The sequence below is a fragment of the Oryctolagus cuniculus genome, chromosome 1 (assembly GCF_051225735.1).
Source record: "Oryctolagus cuniculus isolate XC-2025 breed Fujian yellow rabbit chromosome 1, ASM5122573v1, whole genome shotgun sequence".
Taxonomy (NCBI): Eukaryota; Metazoa; Chordata; class Mammalia; order Lagomorpha; family Leporidae; genus Oryctolagus; species Oryctolagus cuniculus.
Window position 1 is genome coordinate 109,942,824 of NC_142867.1, and position 13,269 is coordinate 109,956,092.

The 13,269-nt window shown below is 59.3% G+C and overlaps 1 protein-coding gene across 1 annotated transcript; it reads left to right on the forward strand.

The window, feature by feature from the left end:
• The first annotated feature begins 861 nt into the window (after positions 1 to 861).
• Positions 862 to 12,573, forward strand: IL10RA (interleukin 10 receptor subunit alpha). The gene is made up of 7 exons (XM_051835980.3): positions 862 to 1,048; positions 2,992 to 3,112; positions 3,735 to 3,919; positions 4,734 to 4,903; positions 5,436 to 5,586; positions 6,964 to 7,085; positions 9,794 to 12,573. Exons 1-7 carry the CDS (start codon positions 982 to 984, stop codon positions 10,715 to 10,717), a joined length of 1,740 nt encoding a protein of 579 aa, XP_051691940.3. The 5' UTR covers positions 862 to 981; the 3' UTR covers positions 10,718 to 12,573.
• The last annotated feature ends 696 nt before the right edge of the window (positions 12,574 to 13,269 follow it).

Below are 13,269 nucleotides of genomic sequence, written 5' to 3' on the forward strand. Positions count from 1 at the left end.
ACACAGAGGTGCCAGCGACAGGCGGAGCTTGAGGGTCACCCTCCAAAGCGAGTTGAGGCACGCGGTTTGTGGCAGTGACTGCGCCTGTTGGGGCCACAGTGAGATTGGCCACTCAGAACGGTGCATTGTTTGCCCAGAACAAGGGGTTCAGAACGGTGTCCCCACTGGTTTGAAAACAGAAACGAAAGAAGTAGAAACAGTGGCTGATGGCTTGTTGGGACTGCACTGGCTAACAAGAACAGCAGGAGCTGCTGGCTGGCTGGTTCTCCTGCTACACATTCCAGAAGGAAGAGCAATGAGCAAGCATGGGCTACGCCTGTGTTATTTAAGGAGACGTAGGCTTTACTTGCCTTATCTACTGTCCAAAGGACATTGGCTGGCTGGCCAAGATTAACCAGGCCTTTAGGTTCTTCCATGACTAATCTCGTTTCCCCCTGGGCCTCTTTGTCATCTGGTTTTAAATCCCTTTCTCACCTACCAGCAGCAAAATAACTCAACGTGCCACTTCGGGGAACCCCCCAAAAGGCTAAGGGTCATTATGAAAGCTCCCAAAAGATTGCAGGCAGGGAAACGCTTACCCTGCCACTGCTCTAGCTCATAGCCCTTCACGAAGGTCCTCCAAGACACACACTGGTCCTTGCACCCTGCACTCAGTGCCTTCAAGCCCCTTCCCCACCGCGGCCCTGGAAGCTGGCGCCCGGGGCCAGAGCCAGCAGGGAGGAGAGAGCTGTCGGGCACCCCACTTCCGTCCCGTGCGCCCGCGCCCCAAGCCGGGAGCCCAGGACGCACCACTGTCAGCGCCGGGCTGGAGGCGAGCTCCAAGGCGGCGCCCTCGGGGCGGGGCATCTCTAGGCCCCGCCCCCAGACGTCAGCCCCGCGGGCGCGCGCGGGGCGGGAGCTGGGTGTGAGTCCCAGTCCACGGAGCAGCGGCTGCAGGCGCGCAGCTCGGCTCCGGCTCCCCGACGATGCGGCTCACCTAGGATGCTGCGGCGCCTGGTAGTGCCTCTGGCGGTGCTTCTCAGCCTGTGCCCAGGTCCGGGCGCGCACGGTAAGGCTCCGGCTCCCACCGTCCCCAGCCCGCTGTTAAAAGTTCTGTGTCCGTTGAAGAACCGCTTCGCGCTGGCCCCTGATTCCTCCCTGGTTCTCGGCTGGGGCTCCCTCGCTCTGGCAGGACTCCGGTTCGGGGTTGCCTGCTGTGGCAGTGGGAGAGCCAGGGTCTGATGGGGGTCGGCGCGGGTTGAAAATTAGGTGAAAGGTCAGCAGCCTTCCCGCCTACTCTCTGCCAAAACTCATCATCCAGCCACCTCTCCCCGAACTTAAATGTAGCTCTGGCTTTTTACCTGCTCTGGTTCAGGTGGTGGGGGCTGCTTGTCGCCCAGGTAATGATTTGGATCCCCTGTGTAGTCTCCTTCCCCTTGGTCCTCACATCAGCCTCATTCTGCTCACCTCCCATCTCTCCTCCATCACCCCCGTCTGATGGTCTTTAGCCCTAACTCACTCCCACTGCCACCTGTCTCCCTCCCTCCTACGCTCCTACCTGTTAAGTCAGCTTCCTAACCCAGCCGCTGTCCTAGGAGGTTTCTGCAACTGAGAACGGTTAGTCCCCCAGAGAGAATGAAAAGGCAGGGAGGTGGAAGGACCAAGTGCAGAGGCTCAAAGAGCAGGGACCGAAACCACTTCTAGGTGACGTCAACACACAGAGTAAAACATGTAGTTGGCCATTCATGTGATGGAGAGCCATGCGAACAAACCCCAAAGTTCCCTTTCTGCCTAATGCTGGGCAGTCACGGCCCAGACTCAGGGACGTGTGTGCTTTCAGAGCCAGAGAGCTGAGTGGAGAGGCGACAGCCTTCGAGTACAAGGCAGGGGAGGGGCAGAGCTGCGGCCACATGGAGAGACCCTGGGGAGAGGGGAGGCAGCCACGCTTGCCTTGCGCACCCTGCATTCTGCCTGATGGCAAGGCTCCCCCGCTCCCCACTAGGGAGGGTTCAGGGCATTCTTAGAAGTGAGAGAATCAGTTCAGCGAGGCCGAATCACTGGCTAGTGCTGGCTTGAGGCTCCTGAATGATGAGTGTCAGGGTCAAAGGAGAGGGAGAGTGGACACGGGCATGGGTAGTTACCGTCTTACTGCCTGCTCTTTGTGGGGATGTTCACCCAGGACGATTCCTTCTGGCTGTCCTCACCTCCCCTGAAGTTGGGCACCTGGATTACAGGACCAGCCCTTCTAGAAGCTAGGGGGTGAGGCTTGGGAGCCCAAGAAACGTTGAAGAAATCAGACAGGTGCCACAGGCAGGGTTTCCGTGACTCAGAGAACTCCAGAGGTGGCCTTGTGCTGGGGCCAGGATGGGGGCCAGGTGTGGGACGGAGGGCAGGCCTCGGGATGGTGCCAGAGCAGGGCCTGGGATTGGGCAGAGCCAGGAACTGGCTCATCTGAGAGCTCACTGTCGCCCCCTGCCGTGTCACACCGGGGTTGACTGCGGCTTCAGGGCAGGGCTCTGAGGATGCAGCCCCAGCTTTGCAGTCAGATGCATCTGCATTCAAGTCCCCTCTGCCCCTCGCTCGCCCCATTGACCTTGAACTAGCCGGTTCACCTCTCTGACTCTCCCTCCATTTTTTCTTTAGTAAAATTGCAGTAATAAATGCCAACCGTTAGGGCTATCATTGGTAATTCAAGAAACATCTGAGGGAACTCCAGAACACCTGTAGCAAATAGAATCAAAAGATAAATTTATTTTGGGTGCCTATGAGGGATCCTCAAAAAGTATAAGGAAATTGTGCATTTTGAAAAAATCTGTGCATGGAAGACAAAAGTTATGCACCAAAATGAACTGGCCTTTTACTTCCGTTTTTTTTCCATGAACTTTTGGTATTTCATCTTATATAAAGCACCCTCGTGAGGTACTCAGTAACTGGTACCCTGTCCGGGTCCCCCTCCCCTGGGGTGGGGAGCCGGGGCTGTGCCGGCTCAGGTACTGAGGCTCTTCTCTCCAGGGACAGATCTGCCCAGCCCTCCATCGGTGTGGTTTGAAGCAGAATTTTTCCACCACATCCTCCACTGGACACCTGCCACAAATCAGTCCCACAGCAGCTACTATGAAGTGGAGATCCAGAAGTAAGGAAGGGGACGCGTGGGGGGGGGGCAGGGAGGGGGGGTCCGGTCTTGCCTTGAGCCCTGGCACAGGGTGTGCTGCTTGTGCTGCTGCTTTGTTGTTGAGAGGAGGCGGGAGGGGCTGTGACACACATCTGCTCCCCCCCCCCCCCGCACACACACACTGAGCGCTGCTAGGGTCCCGCTGTGTGCTATGCAGAGCACCCGGAGCTGGGGGAGAACCAGGGCATCACCCTTGCCCTCCAGCCTTTTCCATTTGCTGAAGAGCCTCCATGGCGTAGTTAGAAAACAAGAAAACACCACCAGCAGTCGTCGCAGTTGGGAGAAGGGAGGAATGAGGCTGTGCGGGCCAAGGTACCAAAGCGTCCCCAGGCAACTGGGGCTTGAGCCACCCACCCATTTTTCCATCCACAAGTCTTCCAGAACACAGGAGCATGGGTGCAGGGGCCCAGAACCAAGGGAGACCCCCTGCAGTTAGATGCCCTGGACTAGAGGACACCCCCAATGGGCTACCCAGTCTCTGCCACCGTGAGAGCTCTCTCTCCCTGGTGCCTTGATCCCGTCTTCAAGGAGGTAGGCCTGCGCACAAGTTTCTCTCCCAGTGCTTACCCTGGTGTCTCCCCAGGTATGGACAGGGGCCCTGGAAGTCCGTCCCCAACTGCAACCTGAGCCTGGTGCCCTCCTGTGATGTCACCTTGGTGACCCTGGACCTGTACAACTGCAGCGGCTACTGGGCCAGAGTCCGGACGGTGGATGGTGGCCGGCACTCCCTCTGGACCAAGACCGAAACGCGCTTTACCAAGGATGACGGTGCTTTTCCGCCCCGGACTAGAACACAGCCCGTGGGGCCCTTTCCAGCCAGAAACTCTGCTTTAGAGCTGTGCTCTGTGCTCCCATAGCACCCCGTTGTCAGCCAGGCTCACGGCCAGCCTGGGGCTGCATCAGGACTTTAGGGAAAGTTAGATGAAAACAGCTCGCGGGGTCTGAGGTTTTAAAGGGAACTGGAGTTGATTATCCTACAGAAGTCCTGGGATAACACAGCTGCAGCTGAGTCACCAGGGCCCCAGGCCTGTGAGCCCCTGGGGTTCAGGGACCGGAAGTGGATCCACAAGCTCTCGGCACAGGGCAGCATGTGCCCCCCCCCTGAGGGCTGAGCTACTAGGGGTCAGCCGTGTGCAGTGGCAAGGAGCTGCTCTGTCTCTCTGGAGAGGGAAAGAGAGAGGACGAGCCCCCCGCATGAAGGGACTGGAGCATTCGGCCAGTGGGGGTAGAGCATGTTGTGTCTGGGCTTGCTCTGCAGAGTTAGGGCCCATGGCCCAGGAAGTCACTGGCTTCCACATGCCTGCTCCTGGGCCAGTGCTCAGCCCAGTGCAGCCACACCTCCTAGGGAGTGCTTTTAAAATGCACAATCCCAGGCCCAGCCTGAGACCTGCAGCTTCCTTGAGGGTCTTCAGTGGGCCTAGGGTAGCTGTGTCTTTAACCTGCTTCCCAGGAAGTCCTTTGTTCTGCTGGGTGAAGGATGCATGGCCTAGGTTTTTGCGGGGGAGGGTGCAGCTCTACGCGTAGGCAGAGCCAGGGTGGGCTCCCCAGGCTCTGACGTTGCCACCACCCCTCTGCCCTGCAGTGACTCTGACAGTTGGCAGCGTGAACCTCGAAATGCATGGCAGCTTCATCCTGGGGAAGATCCAGCCGCCCAGGCCCCCGGTGGCCCCTGCAGGCGACACTTACGAAAAGGTCTTTGAATGCTTCCGGGAGTATGAGATTGCGATCCGCAAGGAGCCGGGAAACTACACGGTATAAGTTTGTCCCTGGGGTGTGCTGACTTTGCTGGCAGAGCAGAGGGGTCCCCGGGACAGGTGGTCCAGGCAGAGGAGGGAGTTGAAGTGACCTCAGCGCCCGACCTGTGGAGCTCCCTGGGATGGTGGGAGAGGCCCTGCCTGCTGGGCATCGCGCACCACGTGAGACTCTCCGCAGCCATTGCTTCTGCGGGAATATCTGACTCATTTTATAGCCGAGAAATGAAGCTGCGAGAGGCTGTGTGGCCTCTCTTCCGGGGGATACCTGCAGTCTGCAAAGGGCACTGGCCCTACTCTGCCCAATTGAACCCAGCCCCTTCTGGGCAGAGCCTCGGCTTCTAGAGCGCTCCCTTCGCTCTGTCAGTGCCAAGTCTGCACTGGTAATTCACTGCGCTGCACTGGGGGTCCCATGTTGTTATCTTGGGAGCAAGGAGGCTCTAGGGGGTCAGCTCCAGAGGGCCCCTCCCCTCCCCGCCCGCCCTGGGAGCTGAGCTTGGGGGTGGTGTTCATGGCCGTTATTGGTATTTCAGTTCACCAACAAGAAGGTCAAACAGGAGAACTTCAGCTTCCTGGTCTCCGGAGAGGTGGGGACGTTCTGCTTCAAAGTGAAGCCGTCCGTGGCCTCCCGCATGAACAAGGGGGTGTGGTCCAAGGAGGAATGCATCGTCCTCAGCAAGCAATGTGAGTCAGGGGGCCACCGGCCTCAGGGTGGGAAGGGAGACGAGCAAGGCCCCGTGCTGTCTGAGAAGGATCTGTTCAGCACTGTGGGTGCTGGGCACTGACCCTCACAACCCCCCACGCCGCCCCACTGCAGCCATCCACTCTCCTGCAACCTATGTGAGAGATCCTGCTGTCCCCATTTCAGAGATAGGGAAACTGAGGCTTGGATAAGCAGCTTGTGGGTGTCCCGCAGGAGACACAGTGGCAGAACCAGCCTCCCCCCCGCCCAATTCCTTCCACTTGAACACAGCTGTGCTTCCCAGGGCAGCCCCACCCCTGCCCCAGTCACCCTCTACCAGCTGGGCTAGTTCCTGTTTGTTACAGTGCTGTGCTGGTCTTTCTCAGAGCTGGGGGCATGAGGGCTTCCCCTTAACCTCCCTGCCTCCCAGAGGAAGCAGAGCAGAGCCGGCTCCTTGCCATAGCTGCTGAAGTCAGCACACTCCTCCCGCCTCTCAGAGGCGGGATGTATAGCACGGAGGTCCTGCCCACCAGGCGCCTGCAGTCTGGCTGGGCAGATAGAATCCACAGAGGAAGCCATAGCTAGATTCCAGCCAGCGTGTGTCGGTGCCCCGGGATGCACACCAACTGGGAGTGCCTGTCCAATGTGGGCAAAGACAAAGTGACCCTTTCTAGATCTACAGTAAGTTTAGGTTTGTGAAGGACCTGGATAGCTCGCTGCTGTTTCAATCCCACTGCAGAATGGGTGCCTGCCGTGTCAGGCGGCAAAGCCGATTATACATTCGTGTGTCGCGGGAGCAATGGTTTTGTTCAGATCTCAGCTTTACTGCTTCTCAGCTCTAGGACCCTGGGTGAATGATGCCACCTCTCCTAGCCCTGGGACCCTAACCTGTAAAAACAGGCTGGGCTGCTCCTGGCTCCGGGGCTGCTGCCAGGGCCGGGTGGCACCAGGGAGCATGGCACATGAGAAATGCTGGGTGCTTTATGGCATCATCAGAGGCCGCTGCTCTCCTTTTCCCCATTGTATAGATGGACCAGTGGAGGCTCAGAGAAGTTAAGTAATTTCTGCACAGCCCCACAGCTAGGAAGTGGTGAAGCTGGCTGCCCCCAGAACCTCTGAGCCTGCCTGCTGTCTCATCCTGCCGCCTCGCTCTGTTTGCTGCCGTGAGCGTTGGGTGCAGAGTCGGTGTCAAAGAAGGGAGCCCTCCGGGACAGGGGTGGGAAGGCCAGGCAGGGATTTCCAGGACCCACTGCTGTGGCCCGGAGGTTGCCTGTGGAGGTAGCCCAGGGCCACTCACCAAGAGTGGCCGAGGAGTCCCTGGGGATTATCCTTCCGTGTCCACGGTGCGGGGTCACAAACGTATCTCTCTGGGCCAGCAGATTTCACCGCGACCAACCTCAGCATCTGCTTTGTCTTCGTCCTGCTGCTCTGCGGAGCCCTGGCCTACTGCCTGGCCCTCCAGCTGTATGTGCGGCGCCGGGGGAAGCTGCCCACTGTTCTGGTGAGTGTCCAGGGAGCTGGGGACCCACTTCCCTCTCCGCCACGTTCGGCCCTGACACTAGCAGCAGTCATCTTCAGAGGCCGGAAGTCAGCATCAAGCACAGGCCTGGGCACACTGCCTCCTCGGAGCCCAGACAGCACACATGCTGGTAGTCACCCACCTCGGTGGCTGCATGCCCTTCCGGGGGCCCTTTTGTTCTCGCTCGCTGATAACCGGCCACAGACCAGCCCCTGGGCATGAGTTCCCCTGAGACAGGCAGGGTGATTACTCTCGTGCTCCCAGTGGGGATACTGAGGCACGGAGAGCTTGCAATGGAGCCTGTTTTCCCACTCCCAGTGGGGAGGAGTGTTCCACCAACAGGAAGAACCAAGGGCTGCTGTCAGAGCCTAGGGGAGGCGGGGCAGGACCCCCTGCCGGCCCGGGGTGTCTCGGTGCAGGGTGCTGACGGGGGCTCCAAGCTCAGCAGGCGAGGGCTGAGCAGCACTTCCCAGGACTGCAGCCGGGCTCTGGCCTGCAGGTCAGGCCACCACCAAGGTCGCCCACCTCCGCCCCACAAGTAGTGCCGCTGTGGGATTCCAGGGGTTCCGCTGGAGAAGACCCAGCCCAAGCAGGGTGCCAGGGGCCCCCAGGAAGCTTAGAACCAGAAGGGGGACTCCAGAGGAGCCTAGAGCTTCTAGGAAGAACAAGGAATGGGGCGAAGCCTCTGGAGTTACCTGAGTAAGAACTCCAGGAAGTGTGGGGCCGGAAGAGGCTGGGACCACCTGGCCTAGTTAGGGTCCTCGTCCAGGCCGGGAGGGGTGGTGTTCCCAGCTCCAGATTCCGGGGTAGGAAGCTGAGGAAACGGAGGACACAAGCCCTTACAGACTCGGGAGCCATACAGCCCTCCCTGTGTCTGGACGCCCTGTCTGTGTGCTCCTGGGAGATCCCAGGTGACGCAGGGCCTGGCGCTGAGGGGTGGTGGTAACCCCAAAGCGGGGGAGAGTCCCAGTCGGTGAGCAGGAGCAGTATCTAAAAAGAATGAGGTGCGTGGAGGTGCAGTGGCCGAGCACCTGCCGCGTGCAGAATGCTGGGCAAGAAGCTGACGGACGGCCCCGGCCGCCCAGGGCTTGGTCACAGGTGATGGGAAAACTTCACCGGGCGCGAAGCGGGGAAGGAGACTGCGATGGCAAACGCTGCAAGGCAGCAGAGCCGCCGCTGGTTTTCTGTGCCTTCTGGACCCTCGGCTCGCAGAACTGAGCTATCCGTGAGGGTTTTCCGTCCTCGGGACAAATGCTGCCCAGTTCCCTGTGTCCGCCGCTCAAAGTCCCCGACGGACTGCAGCACGGAGCGGGCACACACAGTAGTCTGCCACGAGCGTGGGTCACTCTCCTCCTTCAGGGTCAGCGTGACTGCACAGCCAGGGGACTGCAGGACACTTGGGTACACATGATAGGTTGGTTCTTTGCTGCTGTGTGACATTGGGCAAGCCATGTAACTTCTCTGTGTTCTTTGAAACAGAGATAATAAAATTCCCTGTAGAATTGTGAAGGGGTAAAGTTCAGTTGAGCGTGTGGATATTGAGCCCCCCTCTGTGTGCCACGCTGTGTTCCAAGCACTTTGTGCACATTAAGTGCGATGTAAGGAGGCCAGTACTTTCGTTATTTCCATCTTACAGATGAAGCACAGAGAGGGGGGAGAGTAATTTGGCCAGGGTGATGAAGCTGGAGGGAGGCAGAGCTGGGGTTCGAACCTGTGAGGTCTGGCTCCAGAGCACAGGTCCCTGAACAGCAAGTGGTGTGACAGTAATGGGGATTCAGCCAATGACAGGTGTGCTGAGTTGTCATGGATGGAGGAAATGAGGACGCACACACAAGGGTGGGTCAGTCAGTCAGTCAGCAACCCTCACAGGGGCCTGCTGTGTGCCAAGCGGGGAACAAGCCCGGACAGTTCCTGCTCTCACGGAGCTGGGGTTCTGCCGGAGAGTAGCTGAGGATGTGTATAGAGGGAGGCAGAAAGCAAACCTAGGAAACAGTGCTAGGGACTGAGCGCCAGGAAGAAGTTAGCAGGGCAATGCCCCGCGAGTTCCCGGAGCACGGCTTGGCCAGGCTGGTCGGGACGGGCTCTCTGGGCGGCGACAGCTGAGACCTGCACCGTGAGTGCCGAGAGGAGAGCATCCCAGGCAGAAGCGGGAGCAGAGCAAAGGCCCTGGGACGGCCTGGGGGTGGAGTGTTCTGGCACTGGTGTAGCTGGAAGAGTGAAGGGAAAAGGGGTTCACTGACCTCTCTGGGGCGCTCAGCAACGAATGGGGAGCAGGTCCCCGGCTGCTGGTTCCGTTCTGGGGAAACTAATTTGGTGTCTGACATCCAGAGTTTGCAGTATGAAATGGGTAGGACGAGATGGAATAGAACAGAACAGAACTGACAGTTGTGTGTTGTATACACAGGTTATTTTGCAACCCTTATTTCTTCTTTGCATCAGAATTCAAAAAAATCGGAAACCTGCTTCTAGGCAGGTCAGGCTCGCTGTGGGTTTTGGGAATCCCTGAGAGCTGTCAGCATTGCCACAGGCCCCCGCTCTGCCCGCTCTCCTCCGCCGGCTCCCAGACTGCCAGCTTCTCACCCAGTGTCCCACCCAGGCCTATCTGGCCATGGCTTTAGGAGGAAAAGCTTGGTACCAAAGCGCCTGTGCAGATGACCCCCCCTCACTCACTCCACTCCCTTGTTCCCCAGGTCTTCCCGAAGCCCAGCCCCTTCAGCCTGGCCAGCCAGCTCCCCTGTCCCGGCACCCAAGACACCATCCACCCCCTGGACGCGGAGGCCTTCCTGAAGGTGGCCCCAGAGCTGAGAAACTCGCGGCTGCACAGCAGCACCGACAGTGGCTTTGGCAGTGCCAAGCCGTCCCTGCAGACTGAAGAGCCCCCATTTCTGCTCGCGGCGGCCCAGCCCCAGGAACACGGGCCTCTGGAAAAGGGGGAGCCCTCGGAGCTGCAGGACAGCCATGGGAGCAGTAACAGCACCGACAGTGGAATCTGCTTGCGAGAGCCCAGCCTGAGCCCTGGCACACAGCCCACTTGGGAACAGCCAGAGCACAGTGCCAGCCAGGGACAAGATGACAGTGGCATTGGCCTAGTCCGGAATTCTGAGGGGCAGCCTGGGGACACACAGGGTGGCTCAGCCTTGGGCCACATCAGTGCCCTAGGGCCTGAGGGGCCTGAGGAGGAAGACCCAGCCATGATGGCATTTCAGGGCTACCTGAAGCAGACCAGATGCACGGAGGAGAAGGCAACCAAAGCAGGCTGCCTGGAAGAAGAATCCCCCTTGACTCCAAATGCCCTTGACCCTGAGTTCAGGACCTGCCTGGATGCTGAGGCAGGCTGGCCTCTACCAGTCCTGGCCAAGGGTTATTTGAGACAGGATCCTGCAGGAACCACCCTGGCTCCCTCGGAGGCCCCGGCTGCACAGTGGAAGCAGCCAGCAGAGGAATGGCCACTGTCGGCCTTGACCAGCTACGGTGACCTGGAAATACCTGACTGGAGCTGCACCCCTGATCGTGCCCCTCTGGACTGTGCCGCAGCCGCAGGCAGTCTCCTGGGCAGCTTTGACTCCGATCTGGTCACCCTGCCACTCATCTCCAGCCTGCATTCAAATGAATGACCCAGGAGAAAGGGCTACTTTGGATCCCAGTCCTGCCTGCTCCCCAGCCTGCACCCGGAGGAGGAGTCCCAGGGTTCGGTGAAGCCGGTCTGTGCACTTCGCAGCAAGCCTGCCCAGGCTAGCCGGGCCCCGAAGGGCAGGAGGGGGCAGGGCTGCCCCAGCACCAGGTGTACGGGGCCACTGCCTGACTGCCAAGTGGGGCACTGCCGAGAAGGGCAGCAGAGACCTCCCCGCTTGCAATTCTCATTCTGTGCCCACGGGAGCCACGAGGTTTTCTGGGGTTGTGTTGGGGCTGCCAGTGTGTGGTCAGCTCACACCTGACGTGCCACGTAGGCCAGCTAAGTATCTGGGCCAGCCGTAAGGCAGGCGCTGAGAGGACGGGAGCTTTCAGGCTTCATTGTGGAGGTCAATTTTATAGGAAAAACGGGGAGAAAGTGGAGGGGTTTGGCCTCTGGGAAGGTCTGGTGGAGGTATTCCCCTTTTGGCTGGCCTCCCAGGCGAGGAGGTCGCCCCTGGAAGACTCTAAGGACTCTAAGTCCTAGACATCAGTCAGTCGCTCACTGCGTCAGGCAGAGCCACCTGGAGAACAGGGTGCTGGCTCAGAGCCTGTCCCTCTGTCCACTCACAGGCGGCCCCCGTAGGGCCGAGCACTCACTGTCTGCACCTGCTGCCCCCCAGCCTGCTGCCCGTGCCAGGGACCCTGGGGTGGTTTGTGCTGAGCTGGGCTTAGGGAGCAGCCGGAGTCAGCCCCGGGGACCTTCACTCCCGTTTGCTGCTAATGTACTGCTCCAGACCCCGAGTACAGGCCATGGGGCAGGGGGCCCTGTGCTCAGCACTCAGCTGTGTGACCTTGGAAGGCCTCTGTTGTCCCATGTGTGGAATAAGGCTGGCTCCTTGGGCTGGATGTCAGCCAAGCTGGCTTCCTGGGTACCATGATCCATCCTGCCAGACCTTGGGCTGGGAGCACGTGGACTCCGGAACCTGTCTGCCCAGAGTCAGCTCCCATCTCAGGCCATGGCCAGCCGATCTAGCAGGAGTGCCCAGCAATGTGCCAGGACAGCTGCAGGTCACGGGGGCCCACCGAGGGGCAGCGCCTTGGTCGTGCCTTCCCACAGTGCCCTGGGAATCCATCTTCAGACCATGACGGTTCACAGTCCCCAGGCAAAGAGGCTGGGGGATCACCAGGCCTGTGGCTGCCCTCCGGAGCCCTTTCCTGGCCTGCGTTTCTCTGCGGTGTTCTGAAAGCAGAGCGTCTGGCCCAGGGGACCCAGCCGTGACTCCTGCCACTCCACCAAGAACTTCTTGGTCTTACGACCGAATTCTCCCCAGAAATGGACTCCGGGGAAGGTCCCTTGGAAGCTTTATTTATTTATTTTGTTCAGTTATTTATTGACGGAGAAGGAGCCCTAACTCCGCATTTGACTCACCGTGTTTCTAGTTTCGTGACTCGGGACAGTCCCTGTTCCTGTCCGAGTCTCGGTGTCCTCATCTGTGGACCTGGAGCACCACGCTGAACCTGCTGAGTTCCCAGTGACATGAGGTGCCACGGAGGAAATGCAACGTCCTGTAAATGAATGGTGTCTGTGTTTGGTTGCAATAAATTGTGAGGACCACAGGGATCTTGTGGAACCAGAGTTTGGGTGACAGTGGCAGGTGCGGGATGCGGGTGCTGATGATTGAGGCTGATAGCCGAACTCAGATCAGACAGACCCAGGGTCAAGTCCTGCTCTGTGCATTGCCTTGACCTCACGCTCTCCAGGTTTCTGTTTCCCCGCCTGTAATACAGAGGTGACAACTCCTCGAGGGAATGACGTGAGGTTTAAATGGGGCCACAATTAAAGAGAGCTCAACCCAGTGCCAGGCATGTGGAGTCCTATGTGTCACTGCCCGTTATCGAGGGAACGGTATATTTTTTTCTTGGTAGCTGGTGAAAATGAAAGGCAGGAGGATGACCCCAGGGTGGGGGGTGGTGTGCAAAGGCAGGGGTGCAGCTGTTTGTGGTGACGAGTTGGACAGGAACACCTGTGGGCTGCGCCTTCTAGGAAGACAGCAAGCAGCCCTCCCTGGAGCCGTCACCCGCTCCTCGCCTCGGGAGTGCCGAAGCATCTAGTCTGAACACGGCCCGCTCCTTCCACGGAAAGCCACACATGGGTTTGAATCACTCCCCAAGCCCAGCCCCGCAGGCAGAACAAACCCAGGCCCCCGCTTGAGTTTCCAAGGTGCTGTCCTCAATGTCCCAGCCTGGATCCCCGAGGAGATGCCTGGGACAGCTCATCTCCTCCCCTGCTCCTGTCGTCACCTCTTCCCCTCGGGTGATACAGCCCAGCCATTCTGGAGAACTGATCCTATTGCCTGCAGAGAACTTGATTCAGCTCACACCTCACACTGCAGCCCTGGGCCATGATTGGAAGAACAGGAGTGGGTGCTTCCTCCTGCAAGTGGGGCGTTGGGAGAGACCCCTGGGCGGGGGTGGATGGAGACAGACCGCGGGCCTGGTAGAATGAGAGAAGACTGTGGCTTTGGTTGGGGGAGACAGGAGGAGTCATCTGAAG